This window comes from Phycodurus eques, chromosome 19, assembly GCF_024500275.1.
Source record: "Phycodurus eques isolate BA_2022a chromosome 19, UOR_Pequ_1.1, whole genome shotgun sequence".
Taxonomy (NCBI): Eukaryota; Metazoa; Chordata; class Actinopteri; order Syngnathiformes; family Syngnathidae; genus Phycodurus; species Phycodurus eques.
Genome location: NC_084543.1, coordinates 8784350 through 8798103, shown reverse-complemented (window position 1 = coordinate 8798103; position 13754 = coordinate 8784350). Strand labels below are relative to the sequence as shown.

Here is a 13754-nt window from a genome sequence, read left to right as displayed (position 1 = left end):
AGTTCGCAAACATCCATGCTAGTTTCATGAGCTCGTCTATGCCGTTTTACATTGTAGGTTAAGGATGAAGCTAGCGGACATTCGTACATTGTAAGTAGTTAAATACACAAGGTGTGCAATAATTGTCTTCGTTTTCTGTTTCCACTTCAACTGGGAATGGCAATAAACAGCATGAAGAAAGCACTTGGCCTCTTTTTTCGAGAATTGTTCAGCAGCTGCTGTCGCCATCTAGTGCTCGAAACTCAAATTTGCTCTAAACTCAAGAAGAAGAAAAAAAGTTTGCTCGTATCTTGAAAATGTAAATCAATGTACCACTGTATTTCTAAATGAATACCTCGCTGACTGTCGGTCAAAACTGATTTCATCTTTTTAAGACAGAATTTTTCAGTGCCATTTCTTTTCCTATTTTTAAGTTGAGGCTAAAACACGAGACATGTAGGCACTAGCGACAGGCGTCTTTCCAAAACCAAGATGGTTAGTTCTTCTTGGCATTGCACACTTTACCTACTTTAGCATTCATGTGTGTGTCTGCGTGTGTTTGTGCGTGTGAGTAGTGTGTATGTACGTGTGCAAAGCGGATAGCAGCAGCAGCAGCAGCACAGCGGCAAACGCGATGGCGTCCAAAGTCATCAATCACGGAACCGCAACGTTAAATCAATGAAGCAGCCACCCGGTAGCGGCTGACGGTGGAGCGCGAATGGGGCCCCGGTAAAAGGCTGCGGTTTGTCGCTCGTCGATCAACGAGTGCAACCTTTTCACAACTCCCCACAACCTCACAGTCAGACCTACACAAGCAGAAACAGGACTGGACACCTATGACTAGGCATGGGCCCGGGTACCAGTTTCGAGGTATCCCGCGGTTTTAAAAAGTTATGCTTTCAAGACCGCTATAACTTTCCGTCAGCGGTATTGGGGGGGGGTTAAGTCGACAGTGCAGAAAAAGTGACAGGGCTCCTGCCGCTCCTGTTGTTGGTGCGAGCAGTTAGTTGGGGTAACCCCTCGGCTTGGTAGAGGAAGGATATCACGTTTAAGAGAGTGCCACCCATTCACGTATTGACAAATTCAAGGTGACGTTAATATGTTTCTACAATGCTGTCTTGAAATGAGCATTTGCGACCAGCTACAAGAGTTAGCAATAAACACCGTAGACTAGCTACCGAGGTAGCTAACGAGCATGGCTGACATCAGTTAGTTTCTGTTCTGACGTTACTTCACAAAGCGGAGAAGCGCAGAGAAGTCGCTCCTAATTTTCTGGGGGGGGGGGGGAAAGTACTTTTACTGCTGTACAGTGGCCCCCGGCATATTTGCGGTTTGGTATTCGCAGATTCACCTGCTTATTTTGGGGCGCATATCCCCCGGTGTCCTAGCTTATTCGCAGGCATTTTATTACGATCCCCTGCTTATTCATTTTTATTTGAGAGGGGTGGGGTTGAAAAAAAATAATCCAAAAAGAAAAATATTTTGAATGGCAATTATATTAAGTGCTAATCATTGATGTATTTTTGCTATTTGTGGTCAGGCTCCCTGTCCACTGTCACGGTGCTACATTTTTATTTCACTGAAATCATTTAAATTGCGTATTTTCTTTTTACACTTATCTCCCTCTGGAGCGAGCTCCAATGAGGGGGCGGTCGGTTATCATACCCAAACATTTCCAAATAATAAATTTCAGAGCCGCAATGACAAGAACGTACTAACGTGAAACTGCTGTATTTTTGCTCACCGTCTGAATGTGATACCGGCCCGTGCCTACCGAGGACTCGTTGACTAACTGGACCGGGGATGAACTTGGAAGGATGTTGGTGCACGCGCACACACGCACGCACACGTCCATCCCTTTACACTAACCAGCATGACTCACTCCGCTTTGATTGACACCCTCGTCCTGACCGTTCAACACACACACACACACACACACACGCACACACACACATATAATGATGATGACCAACACTGACTGCACCCCAACACACGTCCTGCGGTTTGTCACTCATCCATCAACAAGTCCAGCAACTCCCAAACGTCCCCACAACCCACCACAACCTCCCTGCGGTGAGACCCACTGGTGCAGGAACAGGACTTGGACACCTGTGACTGACTGACGGGATGAACTTGAAAAGGATGCTCATGCACGTTTGAGCGGAAATGAGCTTGCCCCAAGAGGAAATAGTGACCCCGCAACACGTACACACACACGGATCATATAATAATGATGATGATGATGATGATGATGATGATGGGCAACACGCTGACTGCACCCACAACATATGCGCGCGCACACCATTGCAGCATCAGACACGGAGCCAATTGCACGCACGCAGACACACATGCATACACAAGCTCGTATTACTCACCGCGGATGCGGTCGCCGCCAGTCTCCGTCCGCTCGCGTGTCCCACCGTGTGATTTAACGGCGGAGAGGAGGCTGAGCCGTGGGCGTATCCGCTCCGTTCGGCTCCACGCAGCCCCCACCGGCGCCATCCATCCAGCGCTGCGGTCGCGCGGCACGCCGCTGCTCTCGCGATACCTCGTTCTCCCCCTCCTCTGTCTCCAGCGTGTACTCATCGCGATGCCGCCGCCTGCCGGGCAAGCCGGCGTGCTCAAATATGCGAGGGGATGACGTCATCCCCGTGGGTTACCTGCGTATTTTTCACCCCCAGTGGCAGTTTAAGGGGACATGGGAAGGACACAAACCACAAAATAAAAAAACATAAAAAACACACAAACTAACACACACGCGTGTGTGTGTGAGAGAGAGAGTGAGTGAGTGAGTGTGTGTGTGTGTGTGTGTGTTACGTATGCACGCACACACATACACGCGCATTCATTGGCGCTGCTGACAGCGACATGCAGAGGACATCTGTCCAACATTTGACACCCGCCTGCCTCGCTTTGCAGCCACAGCCTGAACCGCAGAGTGTGAGAGGTCACGCATACCATAATACTGCGCTCTATTTGGATCGGGTTCCCACCACCATTTGCAGGCCTGTCATTTAATAATGCCGGTGATTATCTAAGGCAGTTTCCCAAACTTTTTTAAGCCAATGCACATGTTTCACCTGAGAAAAATCTCACTGCACACCACCAAACAAACATTTAAATAAAAAAAAAAGATATCCAGTGGTATCTTGACTGACAAGTTAAATTCATTACATGACCAAGACCAAGCTCGTAACTCAGGTCCCTTGTATATCAAATCAGTTTTCCCTTTTGAAATAAATTGAAATGTCATTCATCTGTTCCAACCCCTACAAAACGCAAACATTTGGTGGAGTATTTTTAATGTAAAAAAATAGCACTGTATTGACTATTCAGTGTATTGTATAAAACCATTATAAAACACATTAAAAGATCATGTAAAGAAAAACAGGCCTTATAAAAAGAAATTGCTGTACGTACTGCAGTGTTTCAGGGACATGGCCTCGTGAATGACCGCACGAGCTGAAATTGTTTCTGAATTATTTTTTTTCCCACAGGGCCGTAACAAGAATTTTCTAGGTTCCAGGGCAGTTTCCACCACTGCAAACACTCTTGTTTTATGACTTCCCAAATCGATACTGACAATAGATTAATGACTCTGAGTGCATGAGGTGTAAAAGCTGATTTTTGATCATGAGCCCTGCAACCTGAAAATGATGGTCCTCGCAGGGTCGTGACAAGAATTTCCAAGGCCCCGGGGAAATTGTCCACCCCGCCAAACCCATTGTTTTATGACCGTTCCCAAACAGAGACTGACATATAGTGACTTTGAAGAAATAGGAGTCCAAAGCATGTTCATGTTGATGGTCCTTACAGGGCCATAACAAAGAGTTTAGATGTTCCGTTAGCATGTTTGGCAGCAAACACATTGGTTTATGACCCACCAAACCCCCCACCCCCAAATTGAGACTGATAATAGATTTGTGACTTTGAAGCCGAACAGTACTGCAAAATATGTAGATGTGTGATTTTATGTTTTTTTTTGTTTTTTGTTTTTTTGTCTTTCGCAAGAATTTTAAAGCCATCCATTTTTTATCCTTATCTTTATTAGCGTCACAGGTGAGCTGGACTTGGGGTGACTGGCTTGGTGCACCCCAGACTGGTCGCTGGCCAATAGCAAGGCACATATAGACAAACAACCATTCACACTCACATATACACCTATGGCCAATTTAGAGTCTTCAATGAACCTAACATGCATGTTTTTGGAATGTAGGAGGAAGTCAGAGAAAACGAAGATTCAAACACCCAACCTTGGAACTGTGAGACAGACATGATAACCACGACTACACCGATGTAAATTTGTTTAGGAAAAAAATATGTTGGTTTAATTTTTAATTACACTGCGCCGTGAGACACGAGAAGCAAGGGCACCATCTCTAAAGGGGAACTTTATTGCATTCGTACATTGTTTTAAGAGTGCAGAGTGCTTATTTTTTCATTACTAGTTACACATGTTAGTACTTTAGCGCACGCTTGGAAAAATCACAGTAAGGTTCTTTAAAATGGGGCGAGGGAGATGCTTTGTCCGTTTTCAGTCATTTTCATTTCCATGCATTAAACAGCAACTGATGCTATTCCGTTTAAATAGATATAAATGAATGTGCGCGCTCAGAGATCGTCGGTCTCTCCGTCAAAGGGGATGGTGTCCACGTCCATGTGGATGTGCGTGTTGTCCTCGCTGCACACCCAGCCGATGGGCGTGCGGTTGAACGAGGGCCGCGAGCGGATGTCGGCCTGAAAGGAGGGCAGCGGCTCGAGCTCGTCAGGGTCCGCACCGAGGTCGGGCACCTCGAACACCATCAGCTTGGAGCCCTTCTCTACGCCGCCGAAGGGCAGCGCTGTCCTGGTGGCGGTGAAGCGGGAGAAAATGATCATTAAAATGAGTGCTTAGCGATGATACTGCAGCACACGATCAGTGAAAAAAATACCGAGGTGTTTACTTCGACACAGTCATCGGCCTGTCTACCGGTCAATCATTTCGTGCAGCACAAGTGATTTGTTGATTACGTCAGTGGTGCCCAACCACCGGGCCCGGCCCATCACAGGGCCGTGGGCCATCTGGTAACGGGGCGCAAAGATAGGTTTGAAATGTATTTATTTATTTATATGGCAGAGCATGAGACACCCCACGCTGTCGGGGACAGTCCGTCCAACCCCCTCCATTGACGATTCGCTTCATGATGCGTGTAAACGCAGCATTTGTATTTGTTTTGAAATACGTGCTTTTATTTTGTAAATGTTTACACCGGATGTTTTCCTGCTACTGTATCTCCGTATGCTTGACGCAGAGTGACGCTATGTCGTCAAGTCACTTGCGTGTGAATTACTTTTCAATCCATTTGTTGTTCTTTGCTACAGCTGTTTGAATGTACATTATTAAGAAGTTTGTTATACATCACGTTTTTGACTGGGAAGATTACTTCTGGGAGATGGCTGTCGTTGGTTGAGAAGGAGGCTAAATTAGTCAGTATTACTTTGTATTGTGTATCGCTATTAGCGTCAGTGCTAATGAAGCAATGCTATCTTTGGGATAATTGTAATATTTTGTGTTTTTATTTTTTTCTGAACTATCAGTTCTACAGTGTGAGGTGGTGTGTTGAGGTGTAAATAAACACTTGTCAAGAAACTAGAGCTAGTTGATTAGCTTCTGGCATGTCCATCAGCACCAACCCCGCCACCCCCTTTTCATTGGTCAGTCTATATGCCAGTCGTTCCACATACAGAACAGAAATGGGTGTTGTTCCCATAATGTTGGAGGCATACAGTTGTACAAAATGTACTGAAAAGACGAGGAGTTCATATTTAGGGTTCTAGCCCCACCTCTGGTCAATGAAATAATCAGGTTTGTCCCAATACTTTTTGAACACCTATTGTCCTTTGAATGTCATTGTTCGCCTGCTGCGATTCCTAATGACACAGCTTCTGTCCCCCGCATAGACCATTAAGAGCATTAGGAGAAGATCAAGGGATCACATTAGATTTGAGATAATCACATCTGGGCCGTACATGTTGTCTCAGCGGGAAACCTCATTACAGGTGTGGTTGCCCTGCCCAGAAAAGCCTCACGGAAAAAATAAAAACTTGTCTCGAATAGACCTCCTGCTTGTCTTAGCAAGGCATACAAATCATTGGCAATGTAAAGAACGACGAACAAACGTTGTCTTCGGTATGCACCTGTTGAAGCTCTTGTACTGAGGAAACTGGACAGGCCCGGGTCCCGGCATCCTGGCTCTCATGGTGGCCGTCAGCTCCTGGTTGCCTTTCATGGCCCGTTCCCATGGCGACACGTAGGTGCGAACATACTCCCTCCTCCTCTTCTCCTTCTCGGATTCCTTGTCCACCACCTCTTCTTCTTGCACCACCACTGGGAAGAAGCAATTAGACAATGAACTGAGGCAAATTTTGCGTATTCTCAAACATCACTCCTCACACTCACTCTTGATTAGTCAGTCTACATGTCAATCATTACAAACAGCATTGGTTATTGATTGGTTACATCACTTACTCGTCAGTAGGCAAAGCAGAGGATGTAAATCTTTAGCCTTACCGTCTTCCTTTGGCATCTCAGGCTTTGGCGGGACAGGGGGAGGTGACATCAGAAGGTTCTGCAGGTTCTGCTGGAATGGAGAAGAGAACATTCAGTGTGAGCTGCAAACAACTCGACTTGTTTGTGACCTGATGTTTTTCTCCCACCATGTTCTCGTTGGTCGTAATGAACTTGTCGACCCGTTGCTGCCTCTTGCGGAACATCTTGGAGCCCTTGTTGGTGAGCAGCGAGAGCTCCTCCAGCATCACGTCTTTGGGGGTCTTGATCTTGGTGCCCAGGTCCAGCTCGGAGGCTTCAGGGTCAGACTCGTCATCTGACGGTCAGCAGAGGAACAAAACCCACCGTTTTAGTTACTTCACTGTTAGTTTTTCAAATCATGCGAGACTTCAGCTCTATGAGCTTCAAAGACGTGAAGTTCACAAGTGTGCTTTGATGTTTGTCTTTTTTTCATGCTTTTGAAAAAAAACATCTTGTAATAATGCCATAATATTTTTCACACAATGACAGATGACAATAATCGTGTTGATATTCCACTGACTTGATTTAATGGTAATATCATATACCTTTTTTTAAGATATTCTTTCTTATTGTCTTAAAGAACAAAAACATAAAAATGTGCCCTGCTGTGAAAAGTTGGAAATCTGTAAATAATTGAGGCCCCCCTGTGAATATGTATCGATGCCCCAAGATGATGATCTCAAAGTATGAACACCATTCATCTAGAATGTACACAATCATGAACCGATGTAACATAAATGACTAGTCAGTAGTTATATTAGTAAACACAAACAAACCACCTTCACATGAGGTTCATCAATAGTATTAGCTAGCATACTAGCCAAAATAACACGTTAGTACAAATGTGACGTTGCATCACACTTGAGCAAGCAAATATGCACACTAGTACTTTACACAAATGGTATTAAATCATTAAACTCAGCTTTTGGCAAAAAAACAAAAAATGTTTGCGTCCAATTTGCGCTTTTTTGCTGGATATTTATTTCCTCGCCATGCCTTGTTCCGAATGAATTACGGCAATAAACTGTTGTGCGGCATTATAGGATGTGGGCCTGCAAAACCGGGGGAACACTAAGAGTCACTCGGCCAAAGTAATTAGAGAAAAGGGGCTGTAAGATTTTAGGTGGGATTTCACGGTTTGGTTTTCATGCTTGGACAGTGGGAAATCCTCAACTACTGCGTCACCCTCCCTCTCTCAGAGAGACATGATGGATTTTTCCGCTTACTATATAACGGGGCGCGAGCATTGCAATGCTCCGGAGAGCCGTTAGCTGGGGGCCTTGTAAATCTTGTGCAAGGGGGTGTCTGTGGAGCGTGTGTGTGTGTGTGTGTGTGTGTGTGTGTTTGTGCATGTTTGTACGTGTGTGTGCATTCCCGTCTACTTGTGGAGAGGGAGAGAGAGAAAGAGAGAGAGAGAGAGAGAAAATAATTGAGGCTGCTGTGCAAAGTGAACTCTCCCGTGGGGATATTGATTTGAGCGTTAATTCAGAAGAATGTGAAACCGGAGCTTGACTGCTGACTGTGAGGAAAATGGACAGACGGATGTAAGGGGGACGTTGGGATCCGTCAGACAGACGGACAGGACCCAGATTGGGGGGGGCGATAAAAGGCCTGACAGTGACGAGATGATGGATGGATGAGTGGGCATTAACTGGAGCAAAATACAGGAATAAAGCGGGATAAGCTGCCGCTTGAGCGAAAAGACACAAATGTCGTGTCGGCTCAGATGTGACGACAATAAGACGACGAGAAGTGACAACAGGTCGCAACCTTTATTCAGCCAATGCACATATTTTACATTAGACAAATTTCAGGGCACACCACTAAACAAAAATGTCACAAAACTGAAATAATTATGATCTCATCTCAATTTATTTACAAATTTTAAAAATCTAGCCCTTTTTAGTTGAACACAAAGCTATTATTCTCTGAATGGCAACAGAAGGATACACAGATTAACTGTACTTATTGCCATGTAGTGGAAGAGCTTTTAATTGTTCTGCCAATCACTATACGTCACTGGCATAGATAGATCAGCAAAATGACATTATTTGTAGTTGATAAATACACATTTTCAGACAATGTAAGTGAAACTGGATAACGGGAATTTTATACTTTTAAAGCAAAGTGATTACATGCAACCGCACGTAGATACAGTATGTTGAATTCATTGACCTCATGCTGTTACTGCGCCACGTATACTGTATAATAAATACCACAATATGTCCTTAATTTAAAAAGAAACATTTGTGCATTCACCAGGCCGGTTGATTTCCTAGTTATTATTGTATCAATAAAAATAATTACAATTGAATTACAATATTAAAAAAAATATAAAGAAGTAAAACATCTAATAAAAAATAAAGTAAATGCATAAAAATAAAATTCCTTCATTTAAATTCAATTTGAATGGATTAAATCATTCAATATATTTATTTTAATTATATTATTATTTATTATTATTATTATTATCATGGATAATAATAATAATAATAATAATGACTAAAGACACTTGTAAATAATAAATAATAATAAATACATATACTCAACAAAAATATTTTATTTGACATTTTTTCATTTAAAAAACATAATTGTATTTTGTAAAACAAATGACGAAAAATATAATAAATTAATAAAAATATGATAATATACAATGCATTAAATGAAAATATGTGCATTTCTTATATATTTAGAATATATAGACCAGTACTTTTTTTTGTTCAGTCAAACAAATAATAATGAAATAAAAGAAATTACAATAATTAGCATTTTTAGGCAACATACTATATTGGAGCTTCATTTTGTGTGCGTGGGTAAACATGTTTGTGTCTTACCATTCTGGCTGATATTGGTCAAGTCGGTGATGATCTTGTTGGCCTTCTTCCTCTTGTTAGTGGGGGCAGCAATGGTTAGCGACATGGCTAAGCACACAAAAAGACACGTTGAATTGAAAGTCTTTAAGCACATTGCTTCTGTGCACTCATTCATCCTCTTCTAAGAACTGAACACATGTGGAGAGGAGCATGTAAAGTAATTAGGGGGACACACAGGGAAGTAAATAGTGGACTTGACTCCTTTGGAATGCAATTAGTCACCGGCAACAAGTAAAAACACTTCTCAAAATGACTTTTTTTTTAAAAGTTTCAGTTCAAGCAGAAGCCCTATTTTCATTGGCACTGTCAGAGACATATTTTAATACCTACCTAATGAAGTGTCCTGTGAGTGCAGGTTGTTGGCCAATAGTGGACACTCAAAGATGCTTTACAAATGCACACATTATTCTTTCACTCCACAGTTACATCCTGGTGGTGGTTAGTTACTTGTGTAGCCATAGTTGACTGTCTGACTGAAGTCTGGCTGCCATTCTGCGGCTACAGCCCCTCCGACCACCACCAAACATCCAACCGCATTCATTCATGGGCAATGTGGGTCGAGTCTTGGCAGGGGACACGACGACGACACGCGCACGGGCAGGGGTACGAACCAGCGACCCTACAGTTGGCAATAAACGCTAAGTGCCTTTTATGTAAACAAGTTAAGGCCAATATTGTCCCAAAGACAATACATTGAGCTGAATGGTCTCATAGCTACAACAGCAAATCTCTCATAAGGCTCATTTCACAATACAACTGCATGGTACATTATAGTGGTTTTAGGATTCTCTCTTTTTTTTTCTTCTTCATAATAACGTGTACAGTAACAAAGTGGTGGTCAAGTTGGACTGATTGACTCAGTCTTGTGACAACACTATTACTACTAGAATAAAAACATTTTTTTATTAACATTCAGCATGTGGAACGGTCACTCCAAAGAATATCAGAAATTATTAGTGGCCAAATGTTGACATGGATTTTTGCTCTGCTGGGGATTGGGGGGTGGAATGGTGTAAGGGGTGGGGTGTTCATGACAGAATTAGCAACAAGACACTGAGACTGCCAGTGAAATGTGATCCAATTAAGAGCGGTATGTAGCTACAGCATAATAAATAAATGAGCACATTGTTGATGATAAAGTTGCACGACAGCCAGCTTGTTGCCAGCTCGGCCATGATTACGTCGAGGCCGCTGAGTGCAGCAGTGGCGTGCGAGACATGCGAGGCCCTGCCTTCAGGACGCTAATTCCCCAGCCGAGGCCATCGTCTCCTGATGTATGCTGCTGGCGCGTTGCGGGTCGAAAACAATTACGTAAGGCTGGAGGTGAGTCCCTGTTAGCGGCGGAAGGGGCTCGTCCGCGGGGAGGGCGCTTAATGTAATTGCTCTTCATGCTCTGTAATTGAAGTCATTTCCAAGCCTGGGGTTCAGCCATACTGCGTGTTCTTGCACGTGTTTAGATGTACACGCCATAATGACTGCTTTTAGTTTTTTTTACAGGTGCTTATCTGGAATATTCTGGTGAGTGCGAGGAGTGAGGAGAGGTCCTGTTACCACATCACCCTCTCAGCCACACTTAACACCCACCCACCCGCCATAACCTGCCTGTTTTAGCTCCAAGATAAATCTTGGAAGGGGACAGCTGAGGAGGAAGGGGGTTGCATAAAATCAGCATATTCCCAAATCAGCATCAATCCATCCTCCAGCATGCCGACTAAAAACTCCACCAAGGCGGGTAACATTCCTCTCAGAACCTTCTACCACTCACACCAGTGTTGGTTGGACGAAACGCGTCCACTCACATTTATCTTTACTTAAACAATAGCTACATTTGTGTAGCCAGTGGCAAAACAGTGTGCAAATGGTTGGCACATCTACCTCAGACTTCTGAGGTTCAGGTTTTGATTCTTGGCTTCAGCCTTCCTATTTGGAGTTTGCTCTCTCGATGGTTTCATTTCCCACCCGCTTTTTCACGGCGCTTCCTCGAGATGATCATCGCATTTTGATGCCATGCTTCTCCCACATTAAATGGCAAAAGCAAAAAAAGCTTTACAATTTAGTGTTGCCCATCTGTCTCGGGTACCAGCTTCTGATTGGGGCTCATTTGGGCAAATATGCATAGTTTGTCAAAGTACAAGTCTTGGAAGTCATCAGAAAATGGCTGTTTGGAACCAAAATGTTCAGTTTTGGGCATGGATCCTTGAGACTGTTTCCTTTCATAATAGACATGTCCACCCAACAGAGATGGGGGGGATTCAAGTTAAATGACTCGGCCCGAGTTGCCAGTTTTATGACTTGCGACTTGCTTGCCAAGTCCTTAAGAAAGACTTGACTTGACTTTGACTTGAACTACATGACTTGACAAGTCATTCCATTTAGAGTTGGAAATCTGCATTCTAATATAGAAACTTTGCCTTTTTTGAAAGAAAGAAAGAAAGAAAGAAAGAAAGAAAGAAAGAAAGAAAGAAAGAAAGAAAGAAAGAAAGAAAGAAAGAGAGAGAAATGTTTTGGGGGGTCATTCGCACCAACCTGGCAACACAGTCTGCATTGTTGCGCACTTGCCAGTGTGAAGTAGCCACCTGCATAAGCAACAATGGAAGGAGCTCCAAAGATAATAAAATTTGGATTCAAGGATTATGTTGTCAATAAAGTCTTTTAAAAGCGGATGGCAACCGGTATTGTTTACAACTCGCGCATTGAAGACACAATAACAACGATGTCGAACGTCATCCGTCACTACAACACTCACAAAGACAGGTAAGCTAATTTAACAGTTTAGCTAGCTCGTCAAACATTGTATAATAGACTGGTTTGGGATGATTAAAAATAAAAATGATGTGATTGTAAACGTTTTAGTACAGCTGATTAACATAACTAGTTGGGATGGTTTATGATCATTGTCCAAACCTTTAGTTTCATTTCATAGGCATGCTCTTTTCCCCCCTCTCTCATTTACTCATGAGACAAAGTGCAAATTTTCATCAGGATGAACATTCCTGCAAAATGTTGTGATTTATTTTATATATGTGTGTGTGTTTGTTTGGGGAAGCCCTCAAAAAGGCAATGTATTTAATCATAATACCCATTTAAGCATTTCTCAATTCCTTAATACTCAAACCACACTCTCATGATATGGGAGCAAAGCGGTGGCGAGGGGATTGTCTCCTACGAGGCCTTGCCAAAATGTGCTGACAACACAAATCAAATGCATCTGACTGTAAACAAGTCCGTGAACTTAAACTGGCTCTTGAATTATTTAACAGCTCCAATTGCCTCAGTGCCGGATCATCCACCATGCAGCAGCACTCAAGGCCTCTGTCCCCCCCCCCCCCCCACACACACACACACTTACCTAAGAACTCAGGTGTAAACCACAGGAAGTCTCTCAGCTCCCGCAAAGTTCCCGCAGGAAAGAAACTTTGCCACTTCCAGGTAGACTGGAGCCCTCGATTCTGGAGTTGTACCGCTGACCCTCGTCTTCACCACCGGACAGAGTGAAACCTTATCAGCAGTGTTGCTCGTGAACTGTGGACATGTGTCCTCCTGTGGAGGGTGTGAAAGAGGGGTGGGGTGGCCTGGGGTGGTGGGTGTGGTGTTTCAAGTTCAGAAAGGGGTACCTAATGATGTCCATGGCCCAACGTCCAATCGCTGTGTTGAAGGAAACACCAATGGAAGCCTGTCATTAGATTTGAACTCTGGGTTGATCAAGACGACAAATGAGAGAGTATCTTTTGGAAAGAACTGTGTCATTTCTTCTAAAGGAGTTACTGATACTTCTAGAAGTTTCTTCTGGAATGGGGTTTCCGAACGTTTTGACGTTCAAGACCCAAAATTCCCTTCTAGGACCGGTCCCCAAGTTTGGATAACGCTGTTCTAGAAGGTGCGCCTGAGACATTCTGACACCTCTTTAATGTTTATTTTCGTCTTTGAGAATACTAAACAATCAATGACACGAAACTACAAACAGTTGCGATAGGACAGAGGCGTTTCGGCAGGCATGTGCAGGGACAGGATGAACCCCCGTCCTGCTCTCAATCACGCCGTGAAAAAGCCATCGGAATTAAGAGTTTAGCACCGTGCCAAATAGCCGCAGATTAACTGCTCCGAAAATAGGTGAAATGGGCGATTGTATGCAAGGCAGCAAGTCGCTAATTCAGAGGGAATAGCATGGAGCTAAAAAGTGGTCAATGAAGCCAGCAGGTCCCTTGATATATTTACAAAATCACGACCCATTTGGGGCGTGAAGCGTGCGGCGGCACTCGTTTAAAATTAGCAGCAAATGAATCACCTGATCACAGTCAAGGGTCAAAGGTTGGATAACCTTTTTTTCCACAAGT

General features: G+C 43.6%; 2 protein-coding genes across 6 annotated transcripts in view; both read right to left on the bottom strand.

Annotated features, from left to right (window-relative positions):
• Nucleotides 1-2497, bottom strand: part of usp54b (ubiquitin specific peptidase 54b) — a 47937-nt gene extending 45440 nt beyond the window's left edge. For 2 of the 3 annotated variants that reach the window (XM_061706581.1, XM_061706583.1), the window contains exon 1: nucleotides 2355-2497. The gene's annotated coding sequence lies outside the window, so the exon portion shown is untranslated. Of the gene's footprint in view, nucleotides 1-1723; nucleotides 1771-2354 lie in introns of those variants that run through there. The other variant, XM_061706582.1, reaches the window with a different exon arrangement.
• A 1941-nt stretch (nucleotides 2498-4438) lies between these two features.
• On the bottom strand, nucleotides 4439-12902 carry myoz1b (myozenin 1b). 3 transcript variants are annotated; one of them, XM_061706457.1, is made up of 6 exons: nucleotides 12770-12902; nucleotides 9382-9468; nucleotides 6676-6842; nucleotides 6530-6599; nucleotides 6157-6346; nucleotides 4439-4825 (listed from the first exon to the last, which is right to left on the bottom strand). In XM_061706457.1, the coding sequence occupies exons 2-6, from the start codon at nucleotides 9464-9466 to the stop codon at nucleotides 4591-4593; spliced, it is 747 nt and encodes a 248-aa protein (XP_061562441.1). In that variant the 5' UTR covers nucleotides 9467-9468; nucleotides 12770-12902; the 3' UTR covers nucleotides 4439-4590. The 3 variants fall into 3 exon arrangements, with proteins under 3 accessions (XP_061562441.1, XP_061562439.1, XP_061562440.1); XM_061706455.1 differs by lacking the exon at nucleotides 12770-12902 and having other exon boundaries at nucleotides 9382-9531; XM_061706456.1 differs by lacking the exon at nucleotides 12770-12902 and having other exon boundaries at nucleotides 6530-6596; nucleotides 9382-9531.
• Between the last annotated feature and the right edge of the window lie 852 nt (nucleotides 12903-13754).